We start from the raw sequence: 23,776 nt of genomic DNA on the forward strand, positions 1-23,776 counted from the left end.
ATTATTCCATCATCTGAAAGTTCATGCGAAGATCACATTTCAAAATCACTACATTAATACTCCTGATCAATTTTAATTTGTTTATAGGGAATGAGCTTTATTAGCGTGTTCATGGAAAAAACAGCGATGTTCACGTGGGATTTTGATGCCAAGTCGGGTCAACCATAGAAGCAGCTCAACAGTTGTCTCTGCCATATCTGAATAGCTGTGTATGCTTGGAGAAATGAACATAACTGACTGAAGTCTATAATTCTGACAGGAAACTGGACAGTGTGATGAAAGCAGGAGATTGGGGCTGAGAGGAAAAATGGATCAGTCATGATGAAATGGTGGAGCAGACTAGATGGGCCAAATGGCCTAATTCTGCTCCTGTACCTTATGGTCTTACGGTCTTAAGTAAATTCATGATTTTATCTGAGAATACTAAATAATATGATTCAATTGTTTGGTCTCCATGCATTTCTGTCTTACAGGTCAATCAAAAAAAAAATGTTGGTTGTTTAACAAACATCTAAGGGGCACCAAAGGGAGGAAATAGACGTTGAAATATAAACAAATAAACAAACAAATAAGCAGATCCATAAGTAAGTAAATGGATGAATGAAAAAGTGAATGAATGAAAAGACTAATACCTAAATAGAGAAAATTTAGATCAGTTCAGTCTCCCTCCTCCACAGAATTTTTTGCCCATTGTCAGTTCAACAAGAAGCTCAGGAAGTATTCTTGGAATGAGCATTCTTGTAATCAGATAAAAGTTAAATAAAAGTATGATTGAAAGGCATTTTGCATAAATAAAGGCCTTACTTTTCAACTAGATTGATATCTTTGTTAGATGTTTTGATGTGAGCCATATGTGGCACAGAGTCTGAAACCTCAGCCTCACTACACCTGATTAGGAACAGTTATCTGTGCCTTTCATAGTCACTGCAAGTGCCATTCCCAAACGTAAACTGAATGCAAATCCCAAAATCGTGATCATACCCCTCCATACTTCCAGTGCAAGCAAACTGTCTTAAGTTCTCTGTTGCAGAAGGCAGTAAGAAGCATTAAAAGATATTCCATTTGAGCCGCTAGTTTAGATTATTGATTTCTGATTTGGGGATGAGCATTGTCCATTGTACAGTTCACACAATGTGCTTGTCGTCAACACATCCTTAATCTGATATCCATGCATAAAATTTATCTTCCTATCAAAGTCCTTTGACCTCAGCTATAACCATGCTCCAGATATTGAGAGCAGAAGTGAAGACAATTTGGATTTTGGATGGACCCAGAGCTAGAATCACTTCTCATTCACCGCATACTAATTATGTAAACACAAATATGTCAAAAAACATTTAATATCACTTTTGAGACTTTGAGGGAGCAGTTTAATATCAATATTTTTCAACAATCATTTTACTTTTCTGTTATAGTTCCACCACACTTTTGGATTTTGATTTCCTGTATCAGCCATTTGTTTTGGTTTAGGAATTAGAGTTGAGACCATGATTTATATATGTATGTGTAGGTGCAGGGGTTTTGCCAGAGTGATTCTGTGCATACTGTATATTTAGTGCTCTTGAGTCTGAACAGGCAATTGTATTACACTTGTATGAATGAATTTGATATGACCTGAGTAGACCTGCAAAGAGATAATGAGGGATCTAGTCTTAGCCAATTATTAATCTAAGCAACTCTTCCCATTAATTTCAACCAAAAGATTTACAATGCATATTTGAATCTTAAATGTACATGTCACAATATTCACTGGAAACTTTATATTTATTAACATGTATCATGTTTATTTGCTCCCTTGAGGGAAACGCTGCTTTAGGCAATGTGTTTAACAAATTAGTAAATACTTTCACAAGCATTTACCATATTGTCACACAGCATCCAGGGTAAATCTTTTTCTCGGGTTTGAATGATTCCAGGTTCTGTTTCTGCACAAACCCATTTGCACAATTTGGAAAGGTTATAACACCTAATAATCGCCAAACCCACTATTTGCAAATGTAATGGAAAGTCATGTTTAGGGAAAGTAAAAGTAATGCAAGCAGTGGCATTGTAAGAGTACGGTGCCAGTTAAAATGGTGTGATTGCTTCCTTTAAACGATTCTTAAAAACAGGGTTGAAATTTGCCCATGAGTCATAGGTAATAGTGGCTGCTGGAAAATATTATCTTTTAATACTATTGTGAATGATGAGGTATTCCTGATGAGTTTTTAGAATTTCAATGAGTCACAGATGTGTTTTTTTTCTCTTTGTTGTCACACTAAACTGCACTATTTGCATCTCAAACGTCAGCAGGAAGTTTAAAAAAAAAGTGTTTCCAATCATCACTAATAACAGGAGGTACCCCTTATAACCATTAAATCAAGAATTATTTCCATATACTCTGCTGCCTTTGAAAACTTAATGTTTTGTTTAGCATTTCTAAGTATTAGGCATTTTAATATACAATACTTCCCAGTAAAGATACTGAGCTTTAAATTTCAAATGAATCCCTTGCATGTTTATTCATCAAATAACAATGAAATCCAATAGTTGTCCTCATGTGGATTCAAAGGAAGCTTAGTTATTTAATTGTGTTTATTTTAGCAATCAGCTTAAAGTTTTAGTGCAGTGTATGCAACTAAAAATTGCATTTTTGTATCTACTTCGACTGCTTTTAATATTCTACATCAGGAGTGCCGTGCAAGTCCACACACCAGGAAAATATTTATAGGAGACTCAATGATCTGAGGAAATCAGCTAAAAGTTTTACTTAGAGTCATAGAACAGTACAGCACAGAAACAGGTCCTTCAGTCCAATTAGTCCACGCTGAACCATTTAAACTGCCTACTTGACCTGCGCCAGAACCATAGCCCTCCATAACCCTACCATCCAATAGGTACATTTAATGTCAGAGAAATGCATATAATGTATCCATGTACCTATCTAAACTTCTTTTAAACATTGAAATTGAGCTCACACGCATCACTTGTGCTGGTAGCTCGAACCACACTCTCAAAACCCTCTGAGTGAAGAAGTTTCCTCTCCTGTTCCCTTTAAACATGACCTCTGGTTGTAGTCCCAGTCAAACTCAGCAAAAAAAAGCCTGCTTGAATCTACTCTACCTATACCCCTCAATTTTGTGTACCTCTGTCAAATCTCTCCTCAATCTTCTGCCTTCTAAGGAATAGTCATAACCTGTTCAATCTTTTCTTATAACTCAAGTCCTCCGATATCAGTAATATCCTTGTAAATCCTTGTAAATTTTCTCTGTACTTTTTCAACCTTACTTACATCTTTACATCAGGTAGGTGACCACAGCTGCATATAATATTCCAAATTAGGCCTCAGCAACATCTTATAAAACTTCAACATAACATCCCATCTCCATTTCACAATACTTTGAGTTTCTTTAAGACCCTATCAACCTGTGACTCCACTTTCACTGAATTACGGACCTGTATTCCAGATCCCTTTGTCCTACCTCAGTGCCCTCCCGTTCACTGGGTGAGATCTACCCTGGCTGGTCCTACCTCAGTGCCCTCCCGTTCACTGGGTGAGATCTACCCTGGCTGGTCCTACCTCAGTGCCCTCCCGTTCACTGGGTGAGATCTACCCTGGCTGGTCCTACTTCAGTGCCCTCCCGTTCACTGGGTGAGATCTACCCTGGCTGGTCCTACCTCAGTGCCCTCCCGTTCACTGGGTGAGATCTACCCTGGCTGGTCCTACCTCAGTGCCCTCCCGTTCACTGGGTGAGATCTACCCCGGCTGGTCCTACCTCAGTGCCCTCCCGTTCACTGGGTGAGATCTACCCCGGCTGGTCCTACCTCAGTGCCCTCCCGTTCACTGGGTGAGATCTACCCCGGCTGGTCCTACCTCAGTGCCCTCCCGGTCACTGGGTGAGACCTACCCCGGCTGGTCCTACCTCAGTGCCTTCCCGGTCACTGGGTGAGACCTACCCTGGCTGGTCCTACCTCAGTGCCCTCCCGTTCACTGGGTGAGACCTATCCTGGCTGGTCCTACCTCAGTGCCCTCCCGTTCACTGGGTGAGATCTACACTGGCTGGTCCTACCTCAGTGCCCTCCCGTTCACTGGGTGAGACCTACCCTGGCTGGTCCTACCTCAGTGCCCTCCCGGTCACTGGGTGAGACCTACCCTGGCTGGTCCTACCTCAGTGCCCTCCCGGTCACTGGGTGAGATCTACCCTGGCTGGTCCTACCTCAGTGCCCTCCCGGTCACTGGGTGAGACCTACCCTGGCTGGTCCTACCTCAGTGCCCTCCCGTTCACTGGGTGAGACCTACCCTGGCTGGTCCTACCTCAGTGCCCTCCCGTTCACTGGGTGAGATCTACCCTGGCTGGTCCTACCTCAGTGCCCTCCCGTTCACTGGGTGAGACCTACCCTGGCTGGTCCTACCTCAGTGCCCTCCCATTCACTGGGTGAGACCTACCCTGGCTGGTCCTACCTCAGTGCCCTCCCGTTCACTGGGTGAGATCTACCCTGGCTGGTCCTACCTCAGTGCCCTCCCGTTCACTGGGTGAGACCTACCCTGGCTGGTCCTACCTCAGTGCCCTCCCGTTCACTGGGTGAGACCTACCCTGGCTGGTCCTACCTCAGTGCCCTCCCGTTCACTGGGTGATACCTACCCTGGCTGGTCCTACCTCAGTGTCCTCCCGTTCACTGGGTGAGACCTACCCTGGCTGGTCCTACCTCAGTGCCCTCCCGTTCACTGGGTGAGATCTACCCTGGCTGGTCCTACCTCAGTGCCCTCCCGTTCACTGGGTGAGATCTACCCTGACTGGTCCTACCTCAGTGCCCTCCCGTTCACTGGGTGAGACCTACCCTGGCTGGTCCTACCTCAGTGCCCTCCCGTTCACTGGGTGAGATCTACCCTGGCTGGTCCTACCTCAGTGCCCTCCCGTTCACTGGGTGAGATCTACCCTGGCTGGTCCTACCTCAGTGCCCTCCCGTTCACTGGGTGAGACCTACCCTGGCTGGTCCTACCTCAGTGCCCTCCCGTTCACTGGGTGAGACCTACCCCGGCTGGTCCTACCTCAGTGCCCTCCCGTTCACTGGGTGAGATCTACCCCGGCTGGTCCTACCTCAGTGCCCTCCCGTTCACTGGGTGAGATCTACCCTGGCTGGTCCTACCTCAGTGCCCTCCCGTTCACTGGGTGAGATCTACCCTGGCTGGTCCTACCTCAGTGCCCTCCCGTTCACTGGGTGAGATCTACCCTGGCTGGTCCTACCTCAGTGCCCTCCCGTTCACTGGGTGAGACCTACCCTGGCTGGTCCTACCTCAGTGCCCTCCCGTTCACTGGGTGAGATCTACCCTGGCTGGTCCTACCTCAGTGCAACACCTTGCACTTGTCTGCATTGAATTGCATCTGTCATTTTCCATTCCACTTTTTTAGCTGGTCCATGCCCTGCTGCTGGCTCTGATGGTCTTCCTCGCTGTCCACTATGCCCCCAAGCTTGGTGTCATCCACAAATTTGATGATCCAGTTAACCACATTATCATCCAGATCATTGCTACAGAGGACGAACAATAACAGACCCAGCACTTTCAACTGATTACTCAGAATCTGGACTCTTGTTCCCCCGACCGGGAACATCTAATGATTAAGTGCCAACCATTCTACTTACTAAGAGAGTTCTCCGCTGGGATCCTGACAGCGATTTACATTCTGCCAAAGGCTGATGCTAAGTAGGTACTGAGTGCCACCATCAAACTGAACACAGCCTACCCTATCACCTTTCAAATCATTGTCGGTGACTTCAATCAGGCATGATTGAAAAAAATCTCTGCCCATTACCATCAATTTATCAACTGCAGCCCCAGAGGTCTCAACACACTCAACCACTGCTATACAACCATAAGGAATGGCAAACGTTCGACTCAGAGACCACATTTTGGGAATCTGATCACTTGGTTATCCTCCTCCTACTCACATAAAGTCAGAGGCTAAAATGAAAGGCTCCAGATATGGACAGGCCGCAAAGGAGTGGTTATGGGATTTCTTCAAATCTGTGCATTGGGTCATGTTCAAGGACTTAGCAAAGGATCTGAATGAATATGCTGATGTTGTGACGGACTTTATAAAAACAGTTGTAGACAAGTGTGGCCCCACAATATCATTCAGAGTCTTCCCCAGCCAGAAGCCCTGGATGAACCCTGAGATCTGCAATCTACTGGGGGCCAGATCAATGACGTTCTGCTCTGGTAACCAAGTAAAATACAGGAGATCCAGTTACAATCTTCAGAAGGCAATCTCACATGCAAGTTGGCAATTCCAGATCAAACTTGAATCACTGAAGGATGCTTGACTGTTGCAAGGACGTGGCAGCGGGGGGAGCCCAAGTGCTGGACACAGGCACGGAGGCAGGATCGAGAGGCGTTAGCACAGTCGCGAGCGTGGAATAGATATCCAAGAGAATCTTGACACGGAGACAAGGTTCACATAGAGAATCCAGGAAACGATGCGGAATTTAGAACTGACAGTCCTAAAGAACCATGAAATGAGGTTACTCATACAAGAGTCAACCAACGAACTGACAGCTCCATGTTGTGATTACAGGGGTTTTATCCTGCATTTACTGACGGAAGGCAGGTGTGCGTAGTTAGTGGAACTGGGAATGATTGGAAATTAGACAAGGGGATTGAAGCCCAGTTACTGAGGTAATAGCAAGATGGGGAATTGCCAGATGCCATGACAGTGACGGTTGAGGTAGGGCTTGGAAGTTATCACCTCTTACAAAGTGAAACCAAGTGAAATATGTGAAAAAAAGTTTCACTCCCAGATGAGCTCAATGCCTTCTATTCTCGTTTTGACCTTCACAGACTCTCACAGGCCCTGATGACTCAGGGTACCAGGCTGAGTACTGAAGACCTGTGCTAATCCACAGTCTGGAGTGTTCACTGACATCTTTAACCTCTTGCGTTGACAGTCTGAGTTACCCACCTGGTTCGAACAGGCTTCAACTATACCAGTAACTGAGAAGATCTTGGTAACCTGCCTCAATGACTATCATCCAGTAGCACTTATATCCACCATGATGAAGTGCTTTGAGAGGCTGGTAATGAAGCATATCAACTCCTGCTTGAGAAGCAACTTGGACCCACTCCAATTTGATTACTGAAGCAGTAAGTCAACAGCAGATGCCATCTCATTGGCTCTTCACTCAACCCTGGAATATCTGAACAGTGAAGATGCATACATTAGGCTGCTCACTTCACCTGCAAATCTACTGGCCTCATCTATTGTGTCTGGTGCTCCTGACGTGGCCTCCTGTACACTGGTGAGACCCGTTGTAAACTGAGGGGCTGCTCATCGTGCACCTCCACAACATCCACACCTCCTTCCCTCTCCCTCCTATTCCCCACTCTGGCCTTTCACTCACCTATTACTTCTCCCTGGGTCCCCTCCTCCTTCCCATTCCCCTATTGCCCATTCTCCTCTCCTAACAGATTCTTTCTGCTCCAGCCCTTGACCTTTCCCACCCACCTGTCATCACCTATCACCCTCTAGCTAGCATCTTTCCCCTCCTTATTCTGGGATCTTCCCCTTCCTTCCCAGTCCTGAAGAAAAACCTTGGCCTGAAGTGTCAACTGTTTACTCTTTTCCATAGACGCTGCCTGACCTGCTGAGTTCCTCCAGCATTTTGTGTGTGTGATCAGGATTCTCTTCATTAACTACAGCTCAGCATTCAAAACTATCATCCCCTCGAAAACTATCAACAAGCTCCAAGGCCCAAGCCTCGATACCTTCTTGTAGAGCTGGATCTTCGATTTCTTCACTTGCTGACCTCAGTCAGTTTGGATTGGCAACAACATCTCCTCCACGATCTCCATCAGCACAGATGCACCACAAACCCGTGTGCTTAGCCCCCTGCTCTACTCGCTTACATTTATGACTGTGAGGCTACACCCATATGTAAGATTGCTGAAGACACCACTGTCATAAGCTAAATCAAAAGTGATGACGAATCAGCATATTGGAGGGAGATTAAAAATCCGGCTGAGTGGTGCCACAACAAGAACCTTGTACTCAACGTCAACAAGACCAGGGAGCTGATTATTGACCTCAGGAGGAAACCAGTCCTCATCGTGGGTTCAGAGGATGAGAGGGTCAGCAACTTTAAATTACTTGGTGTTATCATTTCCAAGGATCTGTCCTGGATCCAGCACATAAGTGCCATTACAAAGGAGGCACAACAGAGCCTCTAATTTCTTAGAAGTTTGTGAAGATTTGGCATGTCATATAAAACTTTGATAAACTTCTATAGAGAGAATATTGAGTGGTTGCATTGTGGCCTAGTATGCCAACACCAACTTCCATGAATGGGAAGGCATTGGACTACTGAGCACATCTACATGGAGCGCTGTCACAGGAGAGTAGCATCCTTCATCAGGGACCTCCACCATCCAGGACACGCTCTCTTCTCGCTGCCATCAGGAAGGAGATACAGGAGACTCAGGATCCACACCACAAGTCAGTGACAGTTATTCCCCTCAACCATCTGCGTCATGAACCAAAGGGGATAACTTCACTCAACTTCATTCACTCTGTCACAGAACAGTTCCCACAAACTATGGACCCACTTCCAAGCACTCTTCATCTCACGTTCTCAATATTTATTTATTTATTGTTATTTCTTCTCCTTTTTTTAAAATTTGCAGGTTTTTTTTCTCTTTTGCACATTTATTGTCTGTCCATCTTGTCGGGTATAACCTTTCATTGATTCTATTGTGTTTCTTGCATTTACTGTGAATACCCACAAGAAAATGTATCTCAGCTTTGTATATGGTGACATATAAGTATTTTGGTAATAAATTTACTTTTAACTTTGAAACTTGAATTACTCCACAGCTTGGGTTTGCCAAAATCTAACTTCAGAAAGAATCCACAGCAGTTCTACTGCTCCTTGTAAAACACTTTCCAACTTCCTTAGAGCAAAAAATATGAAATATTAATCACTTCTGCAAAGTCCATCCCACAAAATGCCTAAATCAGGGGAAAAGTTATTTTCCCCTATACTTCCCTCTTTTTAAAATTGTAAATTAGATTAAAGGTTAATTCTAATTATAGTCCTTTACAATATAAACCACTTTCATTATATTACATTTTATTTTCACATGATATAAACTATAAGGTTACCACTTTGAGCAAAAACTCATTGGAAATAGTTGATACAATCCTGCAAACTAAGTAATTCATGAAGATTTCAACTGGATGCACGTAAAAGTCTGCCTCAATTCCTTTTCCAGAGACACTATGAATGCCATTCTTAGATTGATCTACCAGGAGGCATCCATGAGGGATGCGGCTTGCCTCATGGAGTGAAGAAAAGGATTGGCCAATACATATACCATTCCCTTTCTCCTAGTGTCTTGTATGAGACTTACAGGGACTTGATCAAACAAAATAAAATGGAAAAGAGCATGGTAGATTGTGAACCACACTGGGATTTCTTAGCAAAGAATCTAACACAGTGCTGTACCAACAGAAATCAAATGCTGAAACCCATTCCCCTTGAAACACTGTGATCAAAAATGGTTGCATATTTTTTCAAATTAATTCCACCTCAATGCTCTTCCAGGAAATTCAATGCTAGAATCTTTACTAATAAAATTTCTTCCTTTTTGTGAATGTTTGCCAAGGAACCAATTCATTTTGTGTTGGACTATGAACAGGCATGATGAGGCGAATAAATGCTGCATTACCAGCCACTGTTGTTCTGTAATCTACCAACAAGATGTTGTTAGATTACAAATCAGCAGGGAGTGTGGAGTTTGGAAGGTCAGGGAAACAATGATCCCCTCAAGATGGGGTACGATTTGGTAGTGAATCATCACATCTTTAGCTGATTTTTAGAAGCTAGTAAATTGGACACTGCATAAGAGTTTGGCATGCTTGTGGCAACTTTTGACTTTTTGGTAGAATATTAATATGCGTTATTGTTCTATTTACAAAGCACAAAGCTAGTTTTGGGTTCTTGCATTTTGCATTCCAAAGACATTCAAGAGAGGTCTTCTGATAATTAGTGAGTAAAGACAAGATTCAAACAATGTAGGCAATGGCTTCTTTTGCTACTAATCAGGCCCAACAAGGATTATAAGCATTAGGAATGTAGAAGTACTTGTGTCTTGGTGAGAATGCTCTGTGGGAGGGCTGTCTCACATTGATAGGAGGGGAGGAGAGAACACTGGCTATCTTTTACCATCTCACATCAATCTGTTATGAAACTGGGAATGTAACTTGACATTTTGTTATGGAACAAAATACTTGCACCAAATGTTTTCACTCTCGCGACTCTTCAATTGGTCACGAAATTTGCATATGGCAACAGAGCAAGCATAGGGCACCAAAATGTTTATTTTCCTTCTCTGACAACTTGTCTGTGGGGCACTTTTCCATCCCAAATGTTTGCTGATTTCCAGAATCTGGGACTCTGCCACAGTAACACACAATTTTAACCAATAATAAAAATGGTAATATCTAACATTGGCTTCTTTTAAGTTTCTGATATCTTGGTGTTCAATTAACTTTGTTCTAAAAAAGGAGCATTGTAACATCATTCTGACAATGCATGTGAGCTGATTTTTAAACAGTCCTGGATAAAACAAAGTACCTGTTACTTGGCCACTCATTTCTGAAGATACAATTAGACAACTAGATTTCAGGTCTTTTCTGCTTTTTTTCATTAGGTAAAATGCTCTGTATTGTTAAAAAAATGGCAATTATGCTGTTGCGATCATTTCAGTAAAATGCAAGATTAGTACAAAAAGTATTTTGAAACTCGAACAGGGAAAAAGACTGTTTTACAATTACGGATTTTGCTTTACCAGCTTTGACCTAAATGTAGACAAATGTTTATGTGTAAATCTGACAACAGGATAAACTCTCCATAAAAATAATAACAGAAGGTCATTGATATTTAACAATAAATATATGGTGGTATTAGGCTGAACTACACATACAGAATGTTCTGCTAAATTACATGTTATTCATGATTCTAAACCATTTCTTTTTATTAATATACTGCAGAAATTTGGTAACAGCACACTATGTTTGCATCTAGGTGTGTATAGACATATGTATATGTGCAGTAAGTACTTTTGTTTAAGTGTATGTATGTAAAAACCCACGTATGTGGAGATGCATCTTTGCATTGTAACATGCATGCATGCATTCCTTAATGAAAATTCATGTTATCATCATGGTCCCCTCATCAAACAGAGGAGATAGCAGGAATGTCACCTTCATTTGCAACAGCTCCATTTGGCCCAATCACCCTCCTTGGCAATGATGAATCACCGGCAGTATCCCTACCTTCGCCCGTTTGATCTCAGCTCAGCAAGACTTAGTTTTGATCTGAAGAGCTGCAGATCACTTGGGTCAGAGACAAATAGCAGAACCACTGACCTGCACAGTGGTAGAAGATATAATTTAGGCCAAAGCGATAAATATACTTCTTGAACTTTCTCTGCCTGTAATCTCTGATCCACTAATGCTACTTGCTTCTCACTGCTCCATATTTCCCTGAATTTATACAACCAAGATTCAAATGGCATTCAGATTAGCTTGGCTATTTGTAACAGTTCTTATCATCGGAGTGTTTTAATACTTGAAAATATCTTTGTTGATAAAGTACTGTGTTTATTATTAACAAATGTTTTTCTAAAAAATTTGATTTTGTGTAACTAATTAAAGCAGACTACACCATCAACTGAAATAAATGTGATGACAGTTATGGTTTAAGTACCAGATGCAAGAGGGCACTGGAATGCTGTTGACTTCGTTGGTGTTTTAAAAGAACAAAAAAAACCCTGACAGCTCAAAGTGATTAACCTTTACATGAAGCTAGGCATGACATCCGAGGTAAAAATTTCAAACAAAATGTCAGCAGTTATGAGATAAAGGTGTGAAGTAACAAGCACCAGTTCTTTAGCACCGCAGCGAACCTGAGGCTTTCCACAATGTGGTCCTTTCTTCTCCTGTTCAATGCATCCATCTACTTCATCTGCTAGAACCCTTTCACGAATTTGATACTAAAGTGTGGAGGAAAGATCATTACTGCTCCTGCTGTTTACAAGCCAGGATTTATGCTCAATAGATTGAACTTTCTGACACAAAATCACTAAATGGCTGGAACCACCAGCAACGCTTTCATTTGTGAAATTTATCACCCAGACAGTGCAAATACTTATCAACATGTGGAGGTGTGGAAGACCATATTAATTACAACCAACACATGTAGCCTGATAACCAGCCGTCCTTTAAAGAAGCTTCAATGAACACACACTAGAGAAAGTTAATTCACCGCAACCATTTGGCCTTGCCTGGAATACAATATCACATCAATCCAATCCATTTAGTGGGGTTTAAGCTCTCTAGAGAGGTAAATGAAGTTTAATGTTGTTGTTATTCCAGGTTCACTGCATCCACACCCCCTGAGAGCTGCTCAGGCAAACAGCTGGGAGACACAACTACAAAGACCCCTACTCACACACAGCCACTTTGTGCAGAAAGGAAAAGGCCTTTGCTCAGAATGTCTAATGAGACATTCATGCCTAAGAAGAAAAGAAACACTTACTCAAAGAAAACATGCAGGAAAATTAGGTCCAATTTGTACTTGGTCAAAACGTGAACCCATTACATGAGTAGTGTCAAATTTCCATCAAAACAATTTACTGTTAAACTACCTGATCTGTGAGCATTATCCAATACTGAAGTGTATTGCATCTACTGCTGGAACTATTGCAGGTATTACTGAACACATGAAGAGATTCAGCTATTAGTTAAATTGAAAAAGGCATACACTTTCAAAGAACCTATTAAAAAATTAAAACGTTGAACAATTTCATGTGATAATATAACAATGCACTGACTAACAGATCTTTTGCCATGTCTTTAAAGTTATTTCATGATTATTTTTAGCAGTTTTGTCAGGTGGAAAAGAAGAGCAGAGGTAAATGTTTCTGTTCCACAATTTCTAATTTGCTGTGAGGGATACAATTGTAGATTGTACTCTGCTAGATTGCTAAATACAACTGTACTCCACTAGTTCTGAGCTCTCAAACTGGGACCATCAACCCAGTGATGTTTAATGTTCTGCAGGTAGATTCAATGGCCAGGTACATTTGAGACTTTGTTACCTGGTCTTTTGGTTCATGTTGTGAAATTCTACCCTTCTACATTTCCAAAATAAAAGAGTACCGGGGGAATGAAGGAGCAAGTGAAGGTGATATATTGCACGTGCCATTAGAAAACAATCATTACATGTGCTCTATGTGATTACCCTGCTTAAGTCATTAAGATATTTGTCAGACTATCTGTTTTGATATGGAAGCTTTCCTTTCATTGCTTTCCCCCAAGACAGCTTCATCACCAAATAAATGGTGATATTAGTTCCTTATGTAGTATTTTTGGTGATTGGTTAATACTGATTTAAATAGGTTAATAGTTTTGTGAAAGGATTACACACAGAAACCTGCTGAGAATCGATCGTCCATTAACAGCAGAGTATAACCCCTTTTTAGAACAAGAAGTGGAATGATTTACACCGGAGAATGTAAATACTGAAGGTCACAAAAGATTTTGAGGTGGAAACGACATTAAGGAAGCTATCATGTTATGGTATAACAGTTGCAGCTCCGCAGTTAGCTGCAGCTCGTAATGGATACAGCTAAGATGACAAATACAAGACTTTCCTCTTGGTTGATTGTGCCAACAATTCCTTATTGTTACAGTTTAATAGAATGTGTAAAGAACTGAAGAGAATTTTTGGAATTCACTGTTAGGCTTCAAACAACACTCACAAAATGAAATGAGTAAATGCCCTGGTTTACTCAGCTCTGGTGTCACAATCTCAGTAGCTGTAAATTACTGGCATACTCTCACAGTTCCAAAAACCTCTATGCTTCCAATCACATGGACTAATCCACTGCTCACTCTGCCTGCTGTCTTGGTGGGGGGGGGGGGGGGTCACTTAATTCTAAAAATAGTTGCCTACTGCTTGTGTTTTGTCTATGTTTTGACTTTGTAGTTTATTTCCAGAAAAATATTTCATTCCTGATATTCCTCCAGTAGTTCTGTGAGTTTATTGAAGTTACTCAATGTCATGGATCAGTTCCTGGACTGTTTTACATTAAATGGGACAGAAGCAGATGCAATATAATTGGTCCCAGTCTAGGAAGCAAACACTAGCCAAGATTCCCACCACCAATCACTATCCATTGACACCTGCTGTAAGAGTACATAGATGATGCAGAATGAAGACAAGATCTGGGTAACCTGTGATGCCCCTGTGGTGAATAGTGACAAATCTCACACATTCATTGAGGCTACTTGCTCAAGATAGCAGAAAGCAGCTTTCCACCCACAGAATCCAGGTACACGTTATTGAATTCAACTTAGTCTTCATCTGGAGCGTTTCTGAATCTCCTTGAAATGTAAAATAAACTGAAAATGTGGAGTCCCACTGCCCGACCCGACACCCAGGCAACGACCAGAGTTTTATGGATCATTATAAAAAACTGAACTAAGTTCACTGTGAGTTGTTTTTTGGTCCCATTTCACCCGGTGCAATAAAGGTACATCCTTTCCAACACAGGAGGAAACTGCTTTAAGGCGATTGGCTTTAAAAATCACCAACAAGGAGAGTAAAGCAACACACGCAAAACGCTGGTGGAACACAGCAGGCCAGGCAGCATCTACAGGGAGAAAGAAGCACAGTCGACGTTTCGGGCCGAGACCCTTCGTCAGGACTCAAGGAGAGTAGTATGTTTTATGCTGCCAGTTGTAATGGGTTTGACTCAGCGCATATACAAAGGACAATTCCTAAGTATGCCGCAAAAGCATAGAACTCGTACCTACACAGGAGTGCCCCAGCCTGCGCCCCATCTATGCATGTAAACAGGCCTATCCCACCCTGCATAAGCTCATCGATTCTGAGTGAGGGAGGATCGACTCCTCAGGTGTTCACGGGTGCCTCTGTCCACGCGCCCGGCTCTGTCCGCGTGCACGCGCAGAGCTCCATGCACATATCTTCCGAGACTCCAACAACTGGAATTGTTTAGACGGCGACGCGGTCAGCAGGCAGACAATCTACTGGATTTACACCTGACACCTTGTCAAACTGAGACGTGTAAATACTGCTGTGGCACATCCATGTCCAACAGTCAGCAGGCTGAACGTGTGTGCTGTGAACTGGGTGCCGACGCCCCAAGTGAGTGTGAGCAGAGAGGGTGGAACTGCCAGACCCTTTCGCCCCGGAGTCCGGCCCGGCAGCAGTCAGAGTTCGGGCTTGTCATCTAACAGTGGGGCACTGTCTTACTGTTTTCACTCCGGGTTTAATAACTGAAGTACCGAGATCCAAACTGCACGATGAAGCTTGTGCGCGTGTACTGATGTTTGTGGTTAGTTTAGGAGACACTCAAAAGTCGATTTTAAGATTTCAGCAATGAAAATTATTGGCGGGGTGGGGGAGGTGGATTTTCAGAACATCCTCTCCCAGGTCTCTGACTGGCGAGATCTGGAAAAGCAATCTCTGTCGTTCAACAGTACCGCAAATATCAATTTGCAATGTGCGGAACTGTTGAACGACAGGTTTCTCCCGGGAGCCCCTTCCTCCCACCCACTCTGCTAGCCCCTCCCTTATTGCCCGTTCTCGGCCCAGTTAAGCACAAGACGATACCCACTGACACACACTAATTTGTCTGTATCATGTCCAGTAAGGTTCATGCATTTATTTCGTTCGTATAAATATTTTCAACCCGTTTTGCCATCTCATCCTATCAAAGACCCCGGTGGAAGACTGTAGACGGCACCCGGTGACAAGTGTACAATGGGAACCGCTCACCGTTCTCCTCACTTCCCAAGCCAACCGCCCTCTCCGGAACAAACTGAGCGAAGTTAACGGGAAATTATCATTTGGCGAGTAAGTGAGGTTTCGTTACCAATTAGATCTAAAAAAAAATCGAAGGCTCACGTTACAAACCCTGCCTCATTTCAGCTGTTTGTTTTTCTTTATAATAAGTGGGAAAGGGATACAGCATTAAAGGGCCGACTGGGGACGAATCTACACCCAAAACCCGAAATAGCCATAAATCTCCCTCACTTCCCGTAGAGATCCAATCGTACGCAATGAAAGGTCCCTGCAGAATACACGATGTACACATTCCTCTTGACAGATCTGCGCAGAAAAGCCATCAACTGATGTTTGCAGTGGTAAGAATCATATTTTTAAAAAGAAACTGAATTCACAGGAAAAGGTTTATTGAATTGGAAATCCTTAACACAACCTCCACATATCTGATGTGATATTTGTACCTGGAGACTTTATCGTTGAATAATGTAAAAAGATTTATTGAAAATCTAACGCCAGCAAAAAGAGCTCAGAAAGAGTTACTTTAGCTCCTTAACACTACACGGAAAGGAAGGAATTTCTCCCGTTACGGAAGATCCCTCAATGCTCGGATTACCAGTCACAGCGCACGACGCAAGGATCCCGGGATAAAAGTTAACGGGTGGAAGAGTCAGAAGGAGCCGCGAAGCGCAGATTCGGGCGGAACCAAGCGACATGATCACATGTCAGAGAGAAGTTGCCAGCAACCCCACCGGTCCCCAGGGAGAAGATGTCCCCGGCGGATCCAAACAGACCGGCTCGAGGGCACCCTTGTCAACACCCCGCCCCGCTCCGGTTTCTAGGTGCGAACTGCAGTCAGTCCCCACTGCCACCTCACTGGACTTGGTCACGGAGCGTCCACAGTCAAAATGCACCTACATCATTTTTGCTCGTTTATATTTAGACATGCCGTTTGACGCACGGTGACATTATTACGCCGAGAGGCCCGCGGTGAAGTGTCTCCACGCTGCTGTTTGTCACTTTTATTCCCCTCTGAAGAAGCGTCTCGGGGATAGACCCACCTGCTGTTATTATCATTTAGAATGCAAATAAGCAAGAGGAGAGAGCGCGGCTCGGTGGTGGAGCAGAGTGGTGAGAGAGTGGTTGGACGGAGTAGGGGTTACCCTCCGAACCACCCCAGTGGACAGAACTGTTCTTTCCCGGACGCTTCTGGGGCTGTGGGTTAGTGGGAGACCAGGTTCTTAAACACTGTTGCTGACTCCCCCTATTCTCCCGCTGACGCTGAACTCTCTCTATTCGCAATGAATTAACTCGGCTGCCGCTCTTTGCATACATCACACATACCACAGAGCAGCCAGTGAAACACGGTAACCTGTTCTCACGCCCCACTTCATTAAAACAGTACGAACCTTGGTGTGTTTGATCTCCAGGTTTGAAGTCGGAGACGGCAGCAATTGAAGAGACGCGATCAGGGAAGGGGGATCGGACTTCAGTTCGCTGGGGAACTCGATCTCACTGGAAGTCATGTCAGTAGCGAGCCCGGCGCAATCAACGATGCCGATTGTTTTCGATTTTTGCTGATCGGAGATTCTGACTTGTCCCGTGTGGTTGGGCTTTGCTTATAAGCAGGTGTCAGTCCGTGTCTCTCTCTTATTGGGCATCAGCTGGGAAGGGGCTGGGCCCCGGAATGCTCTGCTCAAAAATTAAGATTAAACAGTCACACTGTTTTAATGCGGGGATAACGCACGACTGGATCCACCAGAGACTTCCTCAAATTGGTATCACATCAGAAACTCTACATCTCTCTTTTTTTTTTATCTCTCTCTTATGCCAGGGTCTGTGAACCTGGGCGAGCAGAGACCTGTTTTATACGTAGCGCTGGACGGGATAACGGGCGGAGGAGAAAGAGCGGTCTCATTCAATCACACCTGGGATCACCTGAACCGAAATCAAATATTCGCACTGGAAGCGCGGCTGAGTAAAGAGGTTTGGGGGGGGGGGGGAGGTGTTGCAATTTGCTAACTTCAGTCTAAATGCAAAGTAAGTGCACATGGAAACAAATCTCTTCCTGCATTCCAAACACACCGACCTATGCCAACAGCCATCTGTAAAGATAAATGGCAGACAGTGCAGGCATCAGTACTCAGGTTGCCCTATCTTCCTGCCTGTAGTTTCTGCCGGGGAGATAGATGCTTTCTAACGCCCGCTCTTTTTCACTTTTAATTCCGGCAGAAGTGACAGCGACCACCTTTTCGCATTTTTATAGGTAACGGGTCAGCATGGTTTTGCTGTCTACATTTACGATTAGCACAATTCGTTTCAGGATATATCCCGCGCATAAAGTTGTAGACAGATCGATAGTGAAGACCCTTCTCTGTGTTTTGCCTTTTCTGGTTAATATATTATTGTTGGAAAGCGTTCTTGTTTAGACGAGAAGGTTTAAAGGGGAGACATTATTTCAGCATCATATTCCGCTCCGCAGTCCGAGGGGGTACTTAGTGGGACCTGTACGCGATGTAACTATGTTGGGACCGGAACCCTCCTCTCCCAGTGAAAGTGTCATTTAATCAGAAGTGGAGCCCGAGCGAGCATGGGTCCGAGGTCCGCACCGATACCGGACTTTTCCCACAGCCTCCAGACACATCCGTCACTTTTCCACAGCTGGGATATCTCGTTGCCAACAAAAACCCAAGCTCTAAGTATACAAACCAGCTTTTGCGGAACGAAGCTGGCTGAACTGGTCCAAAATAAACGCGCTTTTCACAAGGACAGTCAGTAGCCCGATGTACTGGACTCCCCAGTTTAACACGTAGTGACCGCTTCTCTATGGTGATGACGATATAGCTGGGGGCAACTGCCCCAACCGTTAATTCATGCCCCATTTGTCAATTTCATTCATACATTCCCAAAACCATTCGTATACGCCCGTGGAGCTGCTGAAACATTATAGATCCAACTACAGGTAATTTATACCCCAAGTGAAGCAATATGCCCGCCATTGTCAGCGGTAAGAAGGTGTGATGTGGTTCAGGTTAAAGTTTGTTTAATGCGGTGTTTTGGGTTCGTGTTACAGTTTCTCTTGCTTGAGGCAAAGCCGCAGCGAGGGAAAGAGCGCCCTTCGCTACTTTGGTGACCGGAGGATGGCTTTAAGGCAAGAAACAACACTAGTTAGGTCTGCCTACATACCACAGGTTACAATTCTTCAAATAGCAACCACAACCTTTATTAGAATAACGATTTTAATAGTTCCGATTTACAGTGAATGATCAAAATTAACCTAAATCGACGGCAGTAATGTAGGAAGATACGGATTTGCATTATTTGTTTCCAAGTATAACGGAGTTCTTTCCCGCTAAATCAATATAATGCGTATTATTGATGTCGAAAGTCTGGAAACTAAACATTCGGGCTTAAGGAAATGACAAATCTTTAAATCTTGCAGTAAATCAATAGATTCCTTACAACCAACAGACTCGGTCCAAAATTCGTCGGTTTCCGAGAAATTTCCCTAAACCGACCGGCGTTATCTGCTGCGTGTGTGAATACATTTTCCTTTTAAAAAAAAATTGTTTTCTTACAGCCGAGGTTCACATCAAAGTCCTTAATTCCCGAAGAGACTGACAGTGATTAATGTAATCAAAACATCTAACTCTCAAGTCATTACTTTTAAACACAGACAAACAAGAACTCACATACAAAGCAGCGGAACCACGCCAGTAGTGCGCGCCGCTCGCACACATGCTGGAATCGCAAGGTCGGGCTCCCTCTACTGGTACACACGTCCGCTTTAACGATCCGGTATTGCCAAAGACAACATCTAGGTCCAATGTAACTCGCAGGAAAGCGAGAGCGTCATCTTGATTGTTGCTAACCTGGCCGCTTTTAACGTTATTAATTCGGACTGACCAGTGAAATTCCCAAAAAGTGTCAGCTTAATATTATGATTTAAGATTTTCTTTTTGGTACCCAATTATCAGCTGGCATATGTACCCAAACTGTATCGCCATTTCTGTATCTTTGTTTATGTGGCTACTAATTTATTATGAGGGAGCGTAAATTTATTACTGACTCAGTTTGTAGTTGATCCTATTATGGAATGCCACAGACCACTTGGAGACAAGGTCTCACGCCGTTGGCTGTGGCACCATGTTGAGTATAACTCGGGATCAGTTTGATCTCATTCCCACTTCTGAGCGTCGTTTTTTCTGGTGACTCTCAGATGTGAATCCCAGCACGGTGTATGGTCGAGTTCCGCTGGCGGCCTGGAGTCACAGGGCAAACAATGTGTTCTTCACTGACAGACCACCAGCTGCGGGCAACGGGGGTTTGTGACGCGGCAATTTTGGCCATATTCTGGGGATTGGAAAAGAAGATATTTCTGTGGAGGGCAGAATCAACTTGATTTTAGAAGAAGCGCGTTCCAATTTAAATACATGAAGAAAATGCATGTCGGATAGATGTCACTTAACTGGCGAATATTTATTTATAACAGCAAAGGAACGGGTTTCGAAGGAAATAAAGTAAGAAAATATGTTAAAATCTAAGTGTCTCTGAAAGTTAATTCCATAACAAGAATGCTGTCTATAACATCAATACACTGTTCAATTCCTTGTCAGTTCCCACTGTCTTTTTCAATGGCTGAAAATACATTTAAAACATCTGCTGAATCCTAAATTTAAAGAAATCTTTGTAATACCATTGGAAACATTATAATTTAACAGAAAATATAATTGTACACATATGCATAAATATTTAACTTTCAAAATTGTAAGGTCATTCAACATATCATCTTATAGGTTGTTATAGCCTTAGTGATTGCCTTACATTAGTAAACTGAGATAACTTTTCCTTTTCCTTATTGTAATATGTTTAATATGAAGAGGTTATGATAAGTAAATGATCTACATTATTATTTTTTAATAAATGTGCACTTACTGCAGAAAACAAACATTAGATCAGAGGAGATTTCCTTGCCTCCTTGATATAGGCCAGCAGTCATTTCTCGAAGACAAAGGATGTGTGAATATAGAGGGAAGTGAATGTTAAGTTGAAAGAAAACTGCGGAGCTTCATTGAGAACTCTAACCAAAGTGCCAAAGATGTGTATCTCCATCCAAAGGACACAGAAAAGTACAGAACTGGAATAGGCTCTTCAGTCTGTGATATTCATGCAAAACATGGTATCAAACTGAACTAAATTTCTTATATCTGCATGTGATCAATATCCCCCATTTCCTTCACATTCATGAGTCTATATGAAAGTCTCTCATTTTCAGTCTGGTCTTTAGATTGGTCTAATTGTGCTTTTGATGAATTTGAGCTTGTGGGCCAGAATAGGACTTCTGGTGGAATAGATGTTCAGAAGAAGCCATGGACACAGCGGTTCAAGTTGAGGGTGTACTAGCTCACAAGCACAAGGACACGGATGGTGAAGAGAGGGTGGGTCAGCCGCTGGCCACTAGAGTCAGTGAAATGGTGCTCTTCAGAGGTTGGGCTGAAGAGAAGAAATTGCATGCATTTGCTGATCACAACATGTGAGGAGAGAACAGAAAATGGAATATTTCTGATGTTGGGACTTTCCAGATGAAAAGCTCAAATGTTGCAAAATGTGTTCATTCCTGTCACTCTTGGACACTGTATAATCATCCTCAGATACTACATACAGACACCATATCTGGTCTGCACAAACTGTTATTAAAGTTACAGTCTTGCAAGTAGGAAGGAGAAAAAGGTGGTCAAAGGTCAGAGGGAAAGAATTGATGGGATGAGAGTATAAGTGTCAGTACCATTCCTTTGTTATCTTTAACCTAGAGATCACCAATCTAAAGAAGGAGATAATCAGTGACATATCTCAACTCACTGCCTCTCCATCTGCAGATCCTTCTAGCTTTGGTAGCTGTAACCCTGACACTAAGAAGACACAGAGGACTGGGTGGAAGAGTTGATGGCTGAGACAGATGCTCCCTGGTCTTTGTGAAGCCTGAGCAGATGTTATCATGGGTGCATAACAACTTAGAAGAGGACTTACTCTCTTTGCAGACAAAATTAATGGTTGACCAAAGGAAAAAAATGGTTACATTCATGCCACACTTGAACAGCTGATCTCAGACTCCAATACAATGATTTGCAATCAACCTATCTTTTTAAATGATTGTCAGGATGGGCCGGATGGACCCAAATGCAGGATGCAGACACTGAAGTACTAGGGGGAGGACAGGATGGGGATGCCATGGCACTGAAGGGTAGAGCTGGGGTTCAGGTAGATAGAGTGTCAGGCAGGCAGAGCGGAGCGGGCTCCCGGAGTTCAGTCAGGCAGAGCGGAGCGGGCTCCCGGAGTTCAGGCAGGCAGAGCAGACTGGGCTCCCGGAGTTCAGGCAGGCAGAGCGGAGCGGGCTCCCGGAGTTCAGGCAGGCGGAGCGGAGCGGGCTCCCGGAGTTCAGGCAGGCAGAGCGGAGCGGGCTCCCGGAGTTCAGGCAGGCAGAGCGGAGCGGGCTCCCGGAGTTCAGGCAGGCGGAGTGGAGCGGGCTCCCGGAGTTCAGGCAGGCAGAGCGGAGCGGGCTCCCGAGGTTCAGGCAGGCGGAGCGGAGTGGGCTCTCGGAGTTCAGTCAGGCAGAGTGGAGCGGGCTCCTGAAGTTCAGGCAGGCAGAGCGGAGCGGCTCCCGGAGTTCGAGTTCAGGTAGACAGGCTCCCGGGGTTCATGCAGGCAGGTAGACAGGTCCCCGGGGTTTGGGCAGGTAGACAGGTCCCCGGGGTTCATGCAGACAGGTAGACAGGTCCCCGGGGTTCAGGCAGGTAGACAGGTCCTCGGGGTTCAGGCAGGTAGACAGGTCCCCGGGGTTCAGGCAGACAGGTAGACAGGTCCCCGGGGTTTGGGCAGGTAGACAGGTCCCCGGGGTTCATGCAGACAGGTAGACAGGTCCCCGGGGTTCGGGCAGGTAGACAGGTCCCTGGGGTTCAGGCAGACAGGTAGATAGGTCCCCGGGGTTCAGGCAGACAGGTAGACAGGTCCCCGGGGTTCATGCAGGCAGGTAGACAGGTCCCCGGGGTTCAGGCAGGCAGGTAGACAGGTCCCCGGGGTTTGGGCAGGTAGACAGGCAGACAGGTAGACAGGTCCCCGGGGTTCATGCAGGCAGACAGACAGGTCCCCGGGGTTCAGGCAGGCAGGTAGACAGGTCCCCGGGGTTTGGGCAGGTAGACAGGCAGACAGGTAGACAGGTCCCCGGGGTTCATGCAGGCAGGTAGACAGGTCCCCGGGGTTCAGGCAGACAGGTAGACAGATCCCCGGGGTTTGAGCAGGTAGACAGGTCCCCGGGGTTCATGCAGACAGGTAGACAGGTCCCCGGGGTTCAGGCAGGTAGACAGGTCCCCGGGGTTTGGGCAGGTAGACAGGTCCCCGGGGTTCATGCAGACAGGTAGACAGGTCCCTGGTGTTCAGGCAGGTAGACAGGTCCTCGGGGTTCAGGCAGGTAGACAGGTCCCCGGGGTTCATGCAGACAGGTAGACAGGTCCCCGGGGTTCAGGCAGGTAGACGGGTCCCTGGGGTTCAGGCAGGCAGGTAGACAGGTCCCCGGGGTTTGGGCAGGTAGACAGGTCCCCGGGGTTCATGCAGACAGGTAGACAGGTCCCCGGGGTTCAGGCAGGTAGACAGGTCCTCGGGGTTCAGGCAGGTAGACAGGTCCCCGGGGTTCAGGCAGACAGGTAGACAGGTCCCCGGGGTTTGGGCAGGTAGACAGGTCCCCGGGGTTCATGCAGACAGGTAGACAGGTCCCCGGGGTTCGGGCAGGTAGACAGGTCCCTGGGGTTTAGGCAGACAGGTAGATAGGTCCCCGGGGTTCAGGCAGACAGGTAGACAGGTCCCCGGGGTTCATGCAGGCAGGTAGACAGGTCCCCGGGGTTCAGGCAGGCAGGTAGACAGGTCCCCGGGGTTTGGG

General features: G+C 44.8%; 1 protein-coding gene across 5 annotated transcripts in view; it reads right to left on the minus strand.

Annotated features, from left to right (window-relative positions):
* aldh1a2 (aldehyde dehydrogenase 1 family, member A2) overlaps positions 1–23,776 on the minus strand; it is a 163,828-nt gene that overhangs the window by 101,607 nt on the left and 38,445 nt on the right. The window contains exon 1 of one of the 5 annotated variants that reach the window (XM_073032911.1): positions 17,256–17,462. The exons of the other annotated variants lie outside the window; for them this stretch is intronic. Within the exon in view, the coding sequence (XP_072889012.1) occupies positions 17,256–17,372 (117 nt within the window). The 5' untranslated portion in view covers positions 17,373–17,462. Of the gene's footprint in view, positions 1–17,255; positions 17,463–23,776 lie in introns of those variants that run through there. 5 annotated transcript variants of the gene reach the window in all.

Source organism: Hemitrygon akajei, chromosome 30 (assembly GCF_048418815.1).
Source record: "Hemitrygon akajei chromosome 30, sHemAka1.3, whole genome shotgun sequence".
Taxonomy (NCBI): Eukaryota; Metazoa; Chordata; class Chondrichthyes; order Myliobatiformes; family Dasyatidae; genus Hemitrygon; species Hemitrygon akajei.